This window comes from Sus scrofa, chromosome 12 (genome assembly GCF_000003025.6).
Source record: "Sus scrofa isolate TJ Tabasco breed Duroc chromosome 12, Sscrofa11.1, whole genome shotgun sequence".
NCBI lineage: Eukaryota > Metazoa > Chordata > Mammalia > Artiodactyla > Suidae > Sus > Sus scrofa.
In genome coordinates this window covers 61,348,498-61,366,179 of record NC_010454.4, presented here as the reverse complement: position 1 = coordinate 61,366,179, position 17,682 = coordinate 61,348,498, and the positions used below count along the sequence as shown (strand labels likewise).

At 60.5% G+C, this 17,682-nt stretch overlaps 1 protein-coding gene across 1 annotated transcript; it reads left to right on the top strand.

Moving 5' to 3' along the window:
• TMEM11 (transmembrane protein 11) lies at positions 3,319-15,378 on the top strand. The gene is made up of 2 exons (XM_021068054.1): positions 3,319-3,648; positions 14,598-15,378. The coding sequence occupies exons 1-2, from the start codon at positions 3,590-3,592 to the stop codon at positions 15,112-15,114; spliced, it is 576 nt and encodes a 191-aa protein (XP_020923713.1). The 5' UTR covers positions 3,319-3,589; the 3' UTR covers positions 15,115-15,378.

Below are 17,682 nucleotides of genomic sequence, written 5' to 3'. Positions count from 1 at the left end.
TCAGAAGCCCCCTGGCCCCAAGCTTTGGTGTCCAGAGGCACCACACCCCGGGCTCTTAAACAGGCAAGATGAAATGCTGCTCACGTCCGGGGTTCATTTCCCCCGGGGGGAGTGAGGTCACTGCTCTGACGCAGTCAGGTCAGACCCCACCCCAGCCTCCTGTGCCTGGGAGGCCCCCTCCTCGGAGGCCACCTCTGCTCTAAGAGTGGTCGCTGCAGAGTCGGGATAACGTAAGCTGTTGCCAGAGCCTCCTGCAGAGGGGCTCATCAGGACCCCTGGGAAGGGCCAGAGGCCAGAGGCACCGTGTCACTAGCCCCAGCCCCTGAAGCCACCTGACTCAGAGACAGCCCTTCCCAGCCTCCTAGTCTCCTGCCAGCCACCCCCTCCCCCACAAAAGGCAGAAGTTAATACGCAGCCCACGGGGAGGGGCTCTGGGCCAGCAAACACTTGAGACATAGAAGGAAGGTTCCTGCCCACAGGGGTGGGCACCGGACGCATGCCAATCAGTCCCAAAGGCCGAGAGCGACAGACCCTGGTGCCCAGGCACCGCAGGGCCGTCAGAGGGCCCTGTGTCCTTGTCCTGGGCGCTAGTGGGGGCCGCAGGGAACATGGGCCCCTGAGTGGCTGCTCAGAGAAAAGCCAGGAAAGGAGCTGCCCAAAGTGTAGCCCTAGAGGAACGGGATGAGAAGGCCTGTTGGAGAGCCGAGCCGGGGGCAGGCCAGGCAGGGCGCGCAGCGCGCCCAAGACACCTGCCGCGGCGACTCCGTCGTTGCCCAGTGGCCGGCTTCTGCCCGCCCTTGTCCCGGTGGGAACTCTCCCAAGTCCGTCCTGTCCCTGCTGCACCGTTTCATTTCGGTTCGGTGGTGGGCAGTAACTTGGGTTTTACCTCTAAACCCCAGGCTGCTGCTGGTGGAGAACCAGAGCTGAGACCTCGGGCAGACACGGGGTTGGGTGTGGGGCGACCCTCTCGGGGGTGTGGGTGAGGAAAGGGCAATGCTGCCAGCCTGTGGTGGGCGGCCGGCCCTTCCCGGACCCCGGACCCCGGCTGCGCCTCCCCGCCTCCCTCCCCGTCGTAAGCTGTCTGCAGGAACAAGGCTGCCCTCCCCACCCATCTCTCCTTCCCTGTCCCTGATGTGGAAACGGAGTGACAGAGGCAGTGAAAGAGTTGGTCCCCTGGTCGGTATCTGATCCCTGAGGCATCGCCTGACGGTAGGTGGGTCCTCTTTGTTTTAAAGGCATTCTTGCCTCCCTGTGTGGAGAAGTGACTGAAAGGTAAGGCTGGGGGCAGGAAGGCAGGTCGGGGGCAGGGCAGATCCCGGGGGACAGTGCTCCCAAGCACGTGACCCAGTCCTCCCCCGCTGTGTTCATCCAGGTCTGCAGCTTCAGGTGCACTCATTCCATTTCTGCTCTCCAAATCTTCAAGCTTGTTCCTGCCTCAGGGCCTTTGCACTTGCCGTGCCCTCTGCCGGAAAGGTGCTTCCTCTGGATCCTAGTTTAATCTTCCTTGTCATTTTGGTGTGTTTTAGCTAGACGTGTTCAGAAGCTAGAAAAAGCCAACTCGTGTGGCATTTCCCTCATCTTAAGCAGCACCAAGTCTGGAGGACGAAGGTCTAGGTCTCATGCTGTGGTGCCGTGATGTCCCGAGAGGCCCGGGCTCTTTGCATCTTTCCTCGTATCATCCTTCATGTGGTGGCTTTTGCCCTCATGCTTGTTGCCTCGTGGTCACAGAATGGCTGCTGCCCTCCAGATATCACATGCAAATTCTAGGCAGGAGGAAAGGCTGATGCCGCCTCCCTGGGCACTCTCATCCTGTCCCTCCCTCTCGTTCTGACCCTCTATCACTTCTTGGACTGTTCTTGTTTCCTGGCTGGCTGACCATTTCCTGCCACTGCAGTGAAAGCTCCACTACAGCACAACACACCCATCGAGCTCACTGCCAAACCCAGCTCCCAGCTCCTGCTCTGGCAGCAAGAATCAGGACAACAGTTTTGCTCCTTCAGCTTTAGGGGCCACAGCTGCTCCCTTCAGTCACCAGCCTGTGGGGGTCCTTACTGCCCCCCAGCTGCTCTGGCCCTCCGAACACATCCATAAACAACGCCTTGTATTAAATTCCTTTTGCTTGAAATATCTAGGATGGATTTTTCTTTTCCTAATTAGACAATGACCAAGAGAGGTAAAATCACCCCCATTTTATTAATGTACTTACTTTTCTTAGGGCTGCGCCCAGGGCTGCATATGCAAGTTCCCAGGCCAGGGGTCGAATCAGAACTGCAGCTGCCAGCCTACACCACAGCCAGGGCGACACCGGACCCCCCACCCACTGAGCGAGGCCGGGGATCAAACCCGCATCCTCATGGATACTAGTCGGATTTATTTCCATTGCGCCACAGCGGGAACTGGCTCACCCCCATTTTTCACAGTTCCTGTTCTAGAATCCCTGGAAACCCTCGGCATCAGCACACTGGTCCAGAGGAAACAGACGACTCACAAGGGTCCAGAGCCAGCACCTGGAGGTGGGCTGTGACCCAACAGGAAGAGCAGGTACTTCTCAGGGACCGAAAAGCATTTTAGCCACAGCAAGGAAGCTCTGAATTTGCGACGGAAGCTGGAGGGGAGAGCAGCCTCCAAAGAACGGAGGGGCTCCAAGGCTGCCCTGACGGGCTTGAGCGGCGTCTGGTAGGTAATGAGGGTCTGTGGAACGGCCTCAAACGTTCCGTTCTGCTGGCGAATGCGAACTGCAAGGAAATCCTGGGGACCCTTCGGTGGGGGAGCCGCATCGGGGCGCCGGCTCGCCCGGTGCGTCCAGACCTGAGGGCTGAGAGCAGGGGCCGCGCTTCTCCGTTTCTGACCCCGGAGCGGATTTCCGCACGACAGTGGCTCAAACAGTTATGGGGCCAACTAATACGTCCAGCCACGTTGTGTGGAGAGCAGTTGAGGGACTGCGACTTCAAAGGCTGCAGGGACCCCCGGACTGGCCCCGGCTCCGCGGGAACAGCGCTTAGGAGTCACCGGGCTGCGCCGCCTGCCCGTCGCGGCTGCGTCCAGGCAGGGCCCCGTCGGCGGGGTGATGGGCCAGCACTGCCTTCTCAGGGGCCGAGGGCTGGACTGCGTTTTCGTCACCGCGGCCGGACAGGAGCGGGATATGCGCGCGGAGCCCGGTCTCTCCCAGCCGCCGCCACACGTTAAGTTCGGCCCCTTCTCCTCTTCCAGACCCTCCCCGCCGACGGCTTGCCAGCAAGGACTCGGTGGCGGCGGGAGCCGCTTGTGCCTAGCCTCCCGAGGATGTGGGGGACGAGCGGGAGCGGCCCCTCGGTGACCTCGAGCGGCAGGCCCTCCGGAAGGGCCCGGGGCGCCGAGGAGTCGAGCCCGGAAGTGGGCTTTCCGCGCCGCTGGGCTGGCCTGCGTTTCCCGGGCGGCTTCGGGGCAGGCCTTGCCTGCGCGCGGTGCATTGTGGACCTTGTGGTCCCGCGGGGCCCGGCCCCAGCCGGGGGCTCTGTCTGGGGCGGCGGCCGGACTACATCTCCCTCCCGCCCGTGCGCTGTCGCGAGGCCGCCCGGCGCGAGGCTTTCGCGAGCGGAGAGTCTCCAAGATGGCCGCGTGGGGAAGGAGGCGTCTCGGCCCGGGCGGCGGCGGCCCCGCGCGAGAGAGGTGAGACGGGCGCTGTTCCCTTCCCTGCGGGCGGCGCGGGGCGGGAAGCCGGCGACGCCCTTGGGGTTGCAGCACTGCCCCTGCCTCCGACGCGCGGCTCTCCCCGGTGCATCCGCCGGCCGCGCGGGGTCCCGGTTCCGGCCTCCGCGGCCTCCGCGGCGGGCCCGGGGAGGGGCGACGGCAGCCCGGGCACCGTCGGGCCGCCGCGGGGCCCGCCTGAATGCCGCGGGCCGAGCGGCACCAGAGCCCGCCCGCCTGGTCGCGCGGGGAGTTCTTTCGGCCGCGGCGAGGGGTGGCTCCCGGGACGGAGCGGGAAGGGGAAGCCTTCCCATCGCGGGTCGGTGCGGGAAGCGCGGTGCGGTCCGCACGTTTACCGGGGCCTCCGCCTTCCGCTCTGTGGCCTCCGGGCTCCAAGCCGGCCGCTTTTCTCCGGGGGTGATTCCTGGGACTTTGGAGGCTTCTCTGCGAGCGCCCCTGCCGTGGAAGTCCTTTGCAGTGACCTTTCCTAACGAAGGGTGTGTTACGAGTAGGGAGCTAGGGGCTTGTTTCTTTCAAGGTGGATTTTGATTTAGAGGACTCATTTCTAGAAGACGAGGTGGGAGTAGTTGTCGTGTTTCGTGTCGAGTTCACAGTTTTTGCTCCTAGAAAACAGTTTAGCTAGTGGAAGCCACTAGAAGCTGTTCACCCACCAGAAATTTGGGAAAGAGTGCTTGTTGGGGGAGTCACCTGGTGTGAATTGCCCTGACCATTCGCTTAGGACCGGAGTGGCCTAGTAGAGGTCAGCAAGACCTTCGCTTTTCTTTTTCGTTTCTTTTCTGTGAAGATTGGAATACAGCGAAGTTCTTTCTTTTTCTCCCTTTCCTTCTCTGTTCTGACGCTTAACTATTCTGCGTTGTTCCTTTTCTTTGACTGATTCCGTCACATGTTTGTTGCTCTTGCCTTGTTTTGTTAGTTGTGTTCACTTGCATTTTATGCTTGAGCTCAGCGTCACCCAACGTTGTCCATTCTTCAGCTCCTCTGCCTTGGAAAAGAAGCAGTGAATGAATGGCAAGCACGTAGGTATCTTTGTTTTCCCAGCGTCCACCTGGTATGTTTCTTAGACCCAGCTCTAAAAAGTTAAGAGGTGGAGTTCCCGTCGTGGCGCAGTGGTTGACGAATCCTACTAGGAACCGTGAGGTTGCGGGTTCTGTCCCTGCCCTTGCTCAGTGGGTAAACGATCCAGCGTTGCCATGAGCTGTGGTGTAGGTTGCAGACTCAGCTCGGATCCCGCGTTGCTGTGGCTCTGGCGTAGGCCGGTGGCTACAGCTCCGATTCGACCCCTCGCCTGGGAACCTCCATATGCCTCGGGAGCGGCCCAAAGAAATGGCAAAAAGACAGAATAAATAAATAAATAAATAAATAAAAATAAAAAGTTAAGAGGTGAGCTCAGTGGTTTCCACATGGCCTTAAAATCTTGCCAACGTGTTCAAGATCGGTGTTGCAGACATTCGTCCTTTAGGAATAAGAAATAACCCGTTTAGAAAACTCGGTGTCACAGAGCGAGAGAGCGCGCCTCCTTCCTGGAGGCAGACGGAAGGGGCCGGCTGGGCCTGCCCCGGACGTCACCCAGGGCTGTGCTAGCAGCAGTTAGGCTTCTACTCATCCAATAGATTTGATGTTGGGTTTTTTTTTTTTCTCTTTGGTTTGAGACAGGAGTTAATTCAAAACGAAGTTTGCAAACCAGGATTCCCACCGGGCTGAATCCAGTCCTCCCTCGACTGTGACTCTCGGTTTCTAAGAGGATTGAAATGAGTTGCCAAAGCCTGGCGATGGAAAGATTTCACGAGAAACTCCTTGGAAAGCTGCATGGTGGCTCTTTTTGGTCAGGCCAGGTGCTCATCACTCCTCACCTGACAGCCGACTCAGTGCCCTTACCTGCCTGGTCGTGCTGGGTGTTCAGGTTGCAACCTTTGGCCTGGAACAGAAGGCCCTGCTTACACGTCCAGACGTCTCTGTCAGCTGGGAATGGCGCATCTGGTTTTGTGGTTTGGGTGGTACCATCTCTTCTCCTTACAGATAAGGAGTGCGGCGGGGAGCCCCTCTCTTGGCCTGTGCCGTGGGGCCTAGCAGGGCTTTGGTGGAGGAGTGTTGGCCTGGTCCTGGTGTCCCTGGGATCCTCCCATGCTGAGCAGGGAATGGAAACCCAACCCGCCAGCCCTCGGTCAGCTCGCTAACTTCTGGGCGCACCTCCACCCATGCCCCGGGGGTGGGGAGACTCTGGGCAGGCTGGTTGGATTAATTGATTGCCCACACCCTAGATGGAAGCTCAAGCATGTTATTGGCTCTTGGGACTGAAGTAGGCTGTTCAGGGCTCTCTTAAATGACTTTGTTCCATGTCACACCTGTGCCGGCTCAGATTACAGCTCACGCTGTGAGACCACTTTCCCGAATTGCTGCACGCACTTGGTTGGAGTCTGCTTTATGATGAAAGCGTGGGAAACACTGCCTGGTTTGGGGCAGGGGCTGGAGCAGAGCAGCGCTTTGGGCAGACTTTGCAGATTTGCCGGTGGCTGCAAACATGGAAGCACGCTTGGATTTAAAGCAGCTCCTGCCAGACTGTCCCCAAGAGTTATGTTGTCAGCTGTGTGTTAGCGATGATCCAGTTTAGAAAGTACACAGTGTGCGGATTCTTCACCTGGTTCTTGAGTTTCGAGCTGTGTTAATTCAGTGGTCGCTAGTCCCTTGTGACAGTTAAATTTTTCTTTTTGCTTTTTAGGGCCGCACCAATGGCATATGGAAGTTCCCAGCCTAGGGGTCGAATTGGAGCTGTAGCTGCTGGCCTGCACCACAGCCTCAGCAATGCAGGGTCTGCGACCTATGCCACAGCTCACTGCTGCGCCAGATCCTTAACTCACCGAGCCGACCAGAGATGGAACCTGTGTCCTTATGGATGCCAGTCAGATTCGTCTCCTCTCAGCCTGGAGGGAACTCCCATAACCTGAATTCTTGTCCACAGTAGGGCACGGACAGTGAGCACGCCAGACAGATGGCCACAGGTCCTGTCAGTGTCTTTAACACACTGGCCCGTCTAGGAGGGCAGGCATCTGAGTGTTGTGCCGCTGGGCGCCTTCCTAGACGGGCCATCTCACAGACCTGCCAGCTGTCCCGCTGTCTGCCTGCCCTCAGGGCCCCGAGGTCCTGTGTTCCCCGCCGTTGTGGGTGTGAGTTCAGCGTGTGGACACACTTGATCTGCGTCTGGTCTCTGTGGGAGGGGCAGCGCGGCTTGGAGGCCTGGTGTGTTCGCAGGGCTGGGCGTGCTGGACTAGAGGCGCGGGTCTTAGGGTCAGACCCCTTCTGTGGCCTCCCCTCCTCTGGCTTCTGCAGGCGTCTGTGCCCGCGTTTTCAGGCAGCCAGCTCTGCCGGGTCACGTCCACATCTCTCTGTCCTGCGCCTTATTCCCTGGGACTTGCCCCTCTTCGACAGCTTTGCTTGCTTTCTTTTCTTTTCTTTTTTCTTTTCTTCTTTTTTTGGCCACCCCGTGGCACGTGGAGTTCCTGGGCCAGGGATCAGATCCAAGTAGCAGACTAGCCCTAAGCCACAGCTGCGGCAATGCCAGATCCTTAACCCACAGTGCCGGGCTGGGAATCGAACCTGTGTCCCAGTGCTCCCAAGGCACCGCTGGTCCCGTTGCACCAGAGCGGGCACTCCGAAAGCTTTACTTTTAATGGGCAACTTGGATGGATGTCCTGGATGCCGGTGGAGGGATCAGTTCCCAGGACAGCTGAACGAGCCAGCCAGAGGCCCCGTGGGCAGGAGGCTCACGTTCCCTCGCTCTGATTGGGTCCTTTCTTTTAGAGCTGAGGCTCTCTGGGGGTGTGGGTCTTCCGTCTCTCTTGACGACTCCTTCTGGCCCTAATGGGTGCGGCACGCGCCTCTCCTCGAGGCCTGGACGCCGTGCCCGTCACCTGGGTCCCGCTCAGCTGGCTGCCAGAGGCGCTGCTCCCGGGGGCTGGCTGTTGTAGGTTAGGGTCTGCTGGGCCTTGGTCTCTGGCACAGTCTCCATGTTCCTTGACTCACTCAAGCTGACCGGTCCCGCTGCAGTGACTGGTTGAGTCGGGCCTGACTTTCTGAAGAAGCGAGAGGTGGCATGTCCTGAGGGAGGCCTCTGCCCAGCTGCTCAGAGCGAGGGCAGCGGGAGGAAGAAGGAGGCACTGGTGGGCGAGTCCATGGGGAGCCTTCTAGCTGCCCCTGTGGTGGCCTTCCGGTGCCAGCAGTGCCTCTATGGGCCACAGAGCGGGGGAGCTGTGTGCCCGAGAAGTCACGCGGTTTGGGTTGGGACTGTCCATTAGGGCAGCCACTGGCCACGTGTGGCTGTCCAGCATCTGAAGTGCGGCTGGGGTGTCTGAGGAACTGAATTTTAAGTTTTTCTTAAGTTTAAATGGCTCGGGCCTTATGCTGGTTGTCCTTTGCAGCTGTCACTTTGTTTGCATGCCCATCCCAGCCTGGCCTGTCTTCCCTCTGGGCAGGCTGGGGCCGTGGCCCCGTTGGATACAAGAAAAGCCGGCTCCGAGCAGCAAGGAGTTTAGCCCTTGGACACAGCCAGAACCCAGGCTCTTGGCCCCCCTCTTGGTGCACTGTGTTTGTCCCCAAGCAGAGCAGCCCGGTCCCCGGAGCGCCGCAGGAGCCCGTTCTCTGGCGTGTGGCTTCCTCGGAAAACACCGGGCACCTGTTTGGACCGTTTCTCAATATTTGGAGCCTGTGCCTCTTGTCCTAGCCGGGCTTTGAACCTACAATACAGAATTTTACTGCTTTTGATGACTCTCGAGGAAGCGATTTGGGGTCAGCCGGAGTGGGTTTTCCAGACCAGGGGTAGAACTCGAGTCCTCCAGCCGGCATGTCGCAGGTGGTTGCCTGCTGAGTGGACCTGGTTGGTTTACCTTTCAGTGCCAAGTTCTCTTAATTATCATACTGGTTCTTGCCTCCTGTCACTCATTTCCAACCTACTTCCTCTCCGTCTGTCGGGAACCTGTCACATTCAGGCCAGTGCAAAGGGACCGTGATGAAAGCACAGTCACTGCCTTCAGGGAGCTCCGAGTCCGTCTCCCTCTGTGTTTCAGGTGGAGCCTGTGAGCTCAGGGCCGCTCCAGGAAGCAGCCCTAAAGCACTGCACTTAGGGTTGGTTCTTCTGGTTCTAGAAGGATCAGAAAAGATGGGGGGTGCAGGCCAATGTTCGCTTGAGGGAACCCCTGGGAAATGGAATTCTCCTGCCCTTCCTGGCAGGACCTCCGGGGTCTCAGACCACGTGGCGACTCAGCCAGGGCGGGGGCGGGGGTTGCTTGGTCCTGGGAGCGCGGGACTCTGCGGCGCTGTCTGGTCTCATCGCCCCAAGGGGGCAGGGCTGTGGGACGGTTTTGCTTTTTAAGAAAACATTTATAATTTTTCATTATAAAAGCAGCACATGTTTGTCTTTTGCTTTTGAAACATACAGAAAACTATGAAGAAAAAGAAAATTTAAAAGTCACCTGTTGGGCCACCATCCAAAGAAAACTGCTGTCCTTTTTTCTTTTAAGTTGTTTTTTTTTTTTTTTTTTTTTTTTGTCTTTTTGTCTTGTTGTTGTTGTTGTTGTTGTTGCTATTTCTTGGGCCGCTCCCGCGGCATATGGAGGTTCCCAGGCTAGGGGTCGAATCAGAGCTGGAGCCACCTGCCAACATCAGAGCCACAGCAACGTGGGATCCGAGCCACGTCTGCAACCTACACCACAGCTCACGGCAACGCCGGATCCTTAACCCACTGAGCAAGGCCAGGGATCGAACCCGCAACCTCATGGTTCCTAGTCGGATTCGTTAACCACTGCGCCACGACGGGAACTCCTCCTGCTGTCCTTTTTTCATGTGCAGCCCCTTCGATGCTCCCCCGGGTGTTTTGTCAGGGAGTTTTAAATATTATGCGAAATCCATCAAAAGTGCACTTCAACATGTGAAAGGTTAGGAACTTGCTACCGGGTGTATGACGCTGGACACAGGAGGCTCGGCGACGCAAGCCAGCCCCAAGGCCCGGGTGTCCGGGCGGGGTTCCTGCGGAGCGCTGGGGAGAGGGGAGCGTCAGGAGGCGGGCTGGTGATCTCGGGGACTGGGGCAGGGACACGGGGAAAGGTGCTAAACTGGTGGTGGTGGTGGTGGAAGCGGCGCGACTCAGTCTCGCGTGACTGACCTGTGCGGGTAAGTGGGTGAATTCTATCTCAGTAAACCGTTACTTGAAAAGCACAAGTGAAAACCACAACCGCACAATTCTGGGACAGTCACTATTGAAAAAACCAAACAAGCCTGCCGGCAAAGACGTGGACACACGGGAACTCGTCTGCCCTGTTAGTGGGAATGTAAATTGGTCTGGCCGCCGAGGGAAGCAGTCTCGGAGGCTCCTCAAAAAAGTAAAAATAGATTGAGTTCCTGTCGTGGCTCAGCGGAAATGAATCCGACTAGGGTCCATGAGGTTGCGGGTTCCATCCCTGGCCTCGCTCCATGGGTTAAGGATCTGGTGTTGCCATGGCTGTGGTGGAGGCCCGCGGCTAAGCTCCAATTCAACCCCTAGCCTGGGAACCTCCATATGCCTCTGGTGAGGCCCTAAAAAGAGAAAAAAAATAAAAGTAGAACTGCCGGATGATCCAGCAGTTCCTCTTCTAGATAGACCCAGAGAGATTACAAGCAGGACTTGAACAGATGTTTTGACACCCATGTGCACAGCAGCCCGTCCGCGGGCGGCCGGGTAGCGAAACGTGGTCCGTACGTACAGTGGATGCCCTGACACCCGCCACAACGTCGAGGAGCCTGGGGGCCACAGTGCCTCGCAGAATAAGCTGGTGGCAGAAGACCCATGGCGATTCCTCTTAGGTGCGGTCCTCAGCAGCCCAGTCAGTGGGGTGAGGGTTGCGGCTCGATGGGGACAGAGTTGTAGTTTCTGGAGATGGAGAGGTTCTGGAGACGCACCGTCCCGCACCGCATGTACTTCGCACCGCACGTACTTCGCACTGCATGTACTCCGCACTGCTGCACCGCACGCTGAAAAGCGGTCAGGAGGGTAAATTTTCCTGTAATTTAGAAGGACTGAAAAAACCAAGTGGCAGCATTACCCTGACTCATGCTCGCGCCCCACGAGAGGTGAACGTGGGTGTGGGGCACGCGCCCTCCCCTCCCGTGCGTGCTCGGGGGCCTGGGTGGCTGGGACCCCACTGTTCTCGCTCTTGTGGAGGTGTCACCACCTGTTCTGCTGTCACCAGACAGCACGGCTTTGAACATCCTGGTGCAGCACTGGCTGCGGAGAGGTGGCTCTAGACCTCGGCACCCAAGTTCGAGACTGCTTCTGTCATCGTGGCTGCACGTGGGCGTGGGGGATGCGGGCTGCATTCCGGCCAGGCTGCCAAGCGAACACGCAGGGGCCCAGGGGTTGGTCCCTTCCGTTCTTCGGGGGGGCTGCCAGCGTTCCAGGGGTCCCTTTGAGGGCCTCCCTGAGTGCTGCCAGAGCAGATTCAGAGCCGAGGGAGGCAGGGTCGGGAGCGCCAGCCTGAGCGCCCCTGCAGCCAGTAGCCCGCACTCCGCCGCACAGGCCTGCGCCTCCCTGAGCTCCAGGGAACCTGCCCGGTTGGAGGGTCTGAAGCCACTTGGTAAAAAGGGACCCCTTTTCTTTCTGGAGCCACTGTCTTCCCCTCCCAGGGACAGTCATGATCCCCAGGGCTCTGCGTATCGGTGCGGCTTGAAGCAGACGTGCCCTCTTTCAGAAATGCCCCGAGCAGCTCCTTTGTTCTGTGCCTCTTCACGGCCCTTTGGAGGCCTTTCCACTGTTAGCGCGCTCTCTGCGTATGTGTAGATGTATTTTATTTCATGCTTTAATTATTATTTTTTTAAATTTGTTATTATTATTTTTTGTGTTTTTAGGGCTGCACCCACGGCATATAGAGGTTCCCGGGCTAGGAGTCCACTCGGAGCTACAGCCACCGGCCTACGCCAGAGCCACAGCAACGCTGGATCCTTAACCCACTGAGCAGGGCCAGGGATCGAACCCACAACCTTGTGGTTCCTAGTCGGATTCGTGAACCACTGAGCCATGATGGGAACTCCTGTTACTGGGTTTTGGTTTTGGTTCTGTCACACCTATGGCACATGGAAGTTCCTGGGCCAGGGATCAAACCAGTGCCACAGCAGCAACCTGAGCCAGTGTGATGACAACTTCGGATCCTTGACCACAGAACTTCAGCTTTTTTTTGCTTTTTAGGGCCACGCCTGTGGCATATGGAAGTTCCCCAGCTAGGACTCCAATCAGAGCTGTAGCTGCCGGCTTACACCACAGCAATGTGGGATTCAAGCCATGTCTACGACCTACACTGCAGCTCATGGCAACGCCAGATCCTTAACCCACTGAGCAGGGCCAGGGATCGCAAGCAAACCTGTATGGAGATGAGTTGGGTTTGTAACCTGCTGAGCCACAGTGGGAACTCCCAGCTATTTAATGCTTTAATTGGCCTGTGTGTACAGGGTTCGAGTTGGAGGGTGGCTGGTGATGCTGTGAGATGGTTCAGGGTGACCTTCTAACTGGGTTCTTTCTTAGTTGGGTTGCTTTTGACCCAGAAACAAGCAGGCCACGTGTAGTGGGTGCTGGGGTAGCTCAGTGATCGTGGGTGGCTGTGGGTCTCCTGGGCATTCTTGGCCACCTGGATTCTGAGGCAAAGTTCATGCCAAGGCAGAGCTGAATCTGGTGGTCCAGGCAGCCTGTAAAACTGCATTTACAGGGAATTCCCGCTCTGGCGCTGTGGGTTGAGAACCTGCCTGCAGTGGCTCAGGTCACTGCAGAGGCTCCAGTTCGGTCCCCGGCCTCGTGCAGTGGGTTAAGGATCTGGCGTTGCCATAGCTGCGGCATAGGTTGCAGCTCCGATTCAGTCCCTGGCCCTGGAACTTCCGTACGCACGGGGGCAGCCGGAAAAATAAAACAACAAAACCAAAAAACTGCATGTGCAGGGACAGCCGTGGCTCCCGCCAAGTGGAGGTGTGCCTGCTGACGTCGTGGGGGGTCCTTTGACAGAGGGGGTGCCTGCCTGGGAGTCTCCCTCCTTGTGCCTCAGGTGACATCCCGGAAACCTGCTTGTCCAGGCCTGGTGTCTGTCCTTCCCTGACTGGGTCCAGCCCGGGAACTGGTGAGCCTCGGGGCGGCGGGCCTGCTGGCCGGGCTCCCAAGACCTGCGTCCCGAGGCGCCTGGGAGGGCGCTTTACGCCGTGGGAGGCCTAGATGCCTTGGAGGGGGGGCGCTGGCCGCACCCCTCAGGTCTGGGGTGTCCTGACTGTCGAGTCCACCGGTGGTGGCTCCTGTGCTGTCAGGGCTGAGCAGGAGCCTGGAGGGACCCCGTCAAGTGTTCAAGGGAAGAGGCGGCCCAGAAAGGCAGCTTTGCCAACGGGCCCCTGCAGTCAGTCCCCCCCACCGCTGCCCCCTGGGACAGCTTCTCCCTGGTGCTCAGGGTTTAATTAGAGCCTTGATTTAATTAGGAGTTGTCCCTGAGCTCAGCTTAGTTACAGCTGCTCTCTCGAGAAAAGAGCCACCGAGTCCCAGGCAGCGCCTCCCAAGGGACCTGCCTCCCCTGCAACTGAGGCCCGGCTCCTGGGACCCAGGAGAGCATCAGGCAGCGGGTCGCCCCCGGGGGTGGGGGGGAAGCCCTGCCTCCTGGCCTTGCTTATTTGCTTGCAGGGGAGCTTCTACTGCTGAACCCCACCTGGGAGCCACGACAGGAAGGCGCACTCAGTGGCGGCTCTCCTGCCACCAGTCCTTTTCCCCTGGCGTTTGCCTGGCAGCCCCGTCTCTGCCCCCTGCACACGGAACTGCCCTCTTCAGTAAAGGAGATGCTGAACGGAGAGGGTCTGGGCGGGCCTGTTGCAGTCGTGGGGCCCTCGGGGCTGCTGTCCTGCAGTCTGGGCCCTCGGCGCTGTGCTTCTTGCTGCTGGGGGGCACCCTTCAGAGCCCCAGGTTGAGGGGCGTGGACCCGGGGGCACAGTGACCACCAGGAGCCAGGTCGGGGGACTAGGGGCTACTGAAGGGAAGGCAGGTGACAAGGTGGCTTCGCAGGGCCTGGTGACGTGATGCAGAGGGAGCCACCCGTCCAGCTGGGAGAGGCCGGGGTAAAGAAGCCTTCTTGCGAGATGAGCAGTGAAGACCAAACTGGGGGAACCGGCTGTGCTGGGGGGCAGCGTGGAGGGTCTGGATGGGCGGGGACGAGCCAGAGGGTGACAGGCGCTGGGTCCTGCGTCCGGCGTGGGAGGTCCCGCTTGAGGCCTCCCGCGGGCTTGGGCTCTGTCTGCTGGTGAGCGTCACGTCCCCGGCAGGCCGGGTCGCTGCATGGGCTGCTTCCGTGGGTGAGACGCCTTCAGTGGCCATAGGTAGAGTCCTGGGCCCACAGGGTCAGAGCGGCAGGAACACGAGGCCCCTGGACCCTCATCCCAGCGCCCAAGGCCGAGGCACTGAGTGGGGCGCTCCCGGCCAGGTGGCCCTTGGGGGGGCTTTGGCGTTGCCGCCCCAGGAGGACCCGGGCAGCTTGCTCTCCGTCCACCACGGCCGGACCCGTGAAGGTGGGCCGTGCGGGCTCAGTGGCCCTGGTGGGCTGAGGGCACGGCGCACCTGCCGTCACAGGCCTCTGTCCCCGCGTCGTGGGCCCGAGGCCCCCTCTCCCTGGGGCTTTGCTGACTCACGGGTCTGACCCTGCGTTGCCTTAACTGCCAGGCCGCCCCCGTCGTCGGCCGCCATCCTCACAGATGTTGTCGCAGGAGCCCCAGGGCCCCTTGCTGTGTCTCTCGTGGGCCACGGCTTGCTTCTTCGGCCCCATCTGCAGGGCGGGAAGGGGGCGGCCCGGGGAGCCGTGCGCGCCCTCCGGAGCTCGGCGGGGCCCCCCCAGCTGGCGCCCCGCTCACGGCTCCTTTCTCCCGCCCCCCCCCCGCAGGCTGAGCTTGGCGGCCACGGACTGTTACATCGTGCACGAGATCTACAGCGGGGAGAACGCGCAGGACCAGTTTGAGTGCGAGCTGGAGCAGGCCCTGGAGGCCCAGTACAAGTACATCGTGATCGAGCCCACGCGCATCGGCGACGAGACGGCCCGCTGGATCACCGTGGGCAACTGCCTGCACAAGACCACCGTGCTGGCGGGCACCGCCTGCCTCTTCACGCCGCTGGCGCTGCCCCTGGATTACTCGCACTACGTCTCCCTGCCCGCGGGCGTGCTGAGCCTGGCCTGCTGCACCCTCTACGGCATCTCCTGGCAGTTCGACCCCTGCTGCAAGTACCAGGTGGAGTACGACGCCTACAAACTGTCGCGCCTGCCCCTGCACACGCTCACCTCCTCCACGCCGGTGGTGCTGGTCCGCAAGGACGACCTGCACAGGAAGAGACTGCACAACACGATAGCGCTGGCGGCCCTGGTGTACTGTGTCAAGAAGGTGTACGAGCTCTGCGCCGTGTGAGCCGGGAGGCGGCCGGCCTCACGCTTGTCCGCTGAACGGAAGGACACATCACCGGGGCCCCGGGGCGCTCGGCTCAGCCCACGAAGACGTGGGTCCCGCGACCCCGGGGTCGGCGGTGCGGGTTTCCGACGGGGCGGCAGGATGTGGTGGGAGCAGCGCTGCGGGGGGGCGACCGCGCTCGGGGGTCCTTGAGAACATCCGGTAACTGTACCACCCAGAGCCAGCCGGAGCTGTTGACCATTAAAGTGATGAGAATTTCCCCTCCGCCCGGTGTCTCTCTCCGTGACGGCCCTGGTGGGCGTGGGCAGCACGGGTGTCAGCCCTGGCGACGGGCAGGCCCAGACCCTCCGTGCTGCTCAGGGACCTGGCGGGACAGGTGGGCGGCACGGCCGGGCGGCCGCCTGCAGAGCTGGGGCTGGGTCGTGTCCAGGGATCTGACGCGGGAGGAGCCGGGAACCACCTCCACACCTTGAAAGCACTGAGGCCGTCCCGATGGGGGCCCGGGCCCAGGGGAGCCCCACGCTCCCCGCTTACCTTCCCCCGAAGAGGCGGGGCCCTGGCCCTGCAGCCTCTCGAGACCTCTGCCAGGCGCCTCGAAGGGCAACCAGACTGACTTTCTGCTCGTTTTAAAGGCGCCTCAGGAAGGTCCCATCCCAGAGAGTAACGGAGGGGGGCCGGGGGCCACTTTCTGGGGGAAGAGCCAGGGCTTGTGAGAGTTGGAGAGACCTTGACCCGATTGCGAGGGGCCTGGAAGTGCTGATCCCTCAGCTGGGTGCTGGCTGGCAGGACGGTCGGGAACAAGCGCAAACTGGCAGGGGCCCTAGACAGACCCCGCTGAGCGGGCTGGGCAGGAAAACGGGAGGTGTTTTTATGACCGACAGCCACGATGTGGAAAGGGGGCCTGTCCCCGGCCTGTGCACAGAGTGTCTGGGAAGCAGTGGCCGTCGCGGGTCCACCGAGCAGAAGAACAGAACAGAAGCCAGGTGCGGCGCGGGTCCTATTGGTGGACTCGGTGCCCAAGGGCCGTCTCAGCTGCGTGTCCTGGCCCAGGAGGTGAGGCCTCGGGGCCACCGTGGACACCAGGCAGGGCTTGTGTCCCTGGCCTCCAAAGACCGAGCCTGCGGGGCTTCCTCAGAGGCCACACCCAGGAGCCCTGCCACCACTACAGGACTGGGTCCCACAGGGCTCAGAACAAGAGTCTCGTTGCAGCTGCTGGTCAGGAAGTGGCAGCTGTGATCCCTGCGAGGGGGCGGGAGGAGCAGAAGGCAGCTCCGGCGGCTTCACGGAAAATCTCTCTCGGGTTTTATCTTTCAGGCTGATGCTGTCATGACGCGTGACGGCCGCTCCTGCCTTCAGACCAGGAGGACACCAGGAGGCCTGGAGAGCAGAGCTGAAAGCGCCTGGGAACTTGGTCTGGAGGCAGAGCCCGCTCATGCCGTGCGTGGCAGCCCACCGGGACAGAGCCTTGGGACAGCACGACCGGCCCCTCGGCCCTTCTGTTCCAGACGCTGCCCCGTGGGCCAGCCCCCACCCCAGCCCTCTGGGAGGGGCACCCAGCACCACCCCCTGCCACCTCCAGCCACGTCCAGGCCGCAGACCCAGCCTCTGGAGCCACCAGGTCCCACTAGATTTCAGTGGCTCTGTGTGTGTTCCACAGTAGAATATAGTTAAAAACAGTTTCTAAATTAAGTTTTAGAGGAAGCTCCTGTTGCGGCTCAGTGGTAACAAACCTGACTAGTTGGTATCCGTGAGGTTGCAGGCTCAGTCCCTGGCCTCCTCAGTGGGTCGAGGATCCGGTGCTGCCGTGGCTGTGGTGCGGGTCGCAGACGCGGCTGGGATCCCGCATTGCCGTGGCTGTGGTGCGGGTCGCAGACGCGGCTGGGATCCCGCATTGCCGTGGCTGTGGTGCGGGCCACAGACACGCCTGGGATCCCGCATTGCCGTGGCTGTGGTGCGGGTCGCAGACACGGCTGGGATCCCGCATTGCCGTGGCTGTGGTGCAGGCCGGCGGCTCCAGCTCCGATCTGACCCCTAGCCTGGGAACCTCCATGTGCCACTACAGCAGCCCTAAAAAGCAAAAAGAACAACAAAAAAACCCCCACCATAATAATAAAGTTTCAGTGGGTTGAGTGTTTTTAACGTTGGGTAAACAAACAGCCAGCGGTACTTGGAAGTGGCTCGGGTGTCGAGTCTCCGCCGAGGCCCTTGGTGTCTGCTTGGGCGTGAGGCCGGGGGCTGCAGAACCAACCCCCCCGCAGGCTGACGCCTTCCTGGTGGGGGCTGCGCTCCTGCCTGCAGACGTCGCCCCCGCGAGGCGGGCCGCTCTGCAGTGGGAGGAGGGCGCTCCCTCGCAAGGGCCGCCACGTGTCTGAGCAGAGACGCCCTCCGGGAGGGACCTCAGGCCTGGGCCGCGGGGACGGGGACACTAAGCGGGCGTCTTCCCGGCAGGCGGGAGCCGATGGTTTCTATGGAAAAGCCCCTAGGGGTCCACACTTCAGCCACAGGTTCCTGGACCCCAGGCTGTGCTGGGAGTAGGGTCACAGGTGCCACACCACCTCCTGCCCGGAA

What these genes read in the sequence shown, in the direction of transcription:
- TMEM11 (XM_021068054.1), top strand. Translation starts at nt 3,590, where the DNA reads ATGGCCGCGTGGGGAAGGAGGCGTCTCGGCCCGGGCGGCGGCGGCCCC. An exon ending in GGCGGCCCCGCGCGAGAGAG is followed by an intron (nt 3,649 to 14,597) that starts GTGAGACGGGCG and finishes CCCCCCCCGCAG; the next exon opens with GCTGAGCTTGGCGGCCACGG.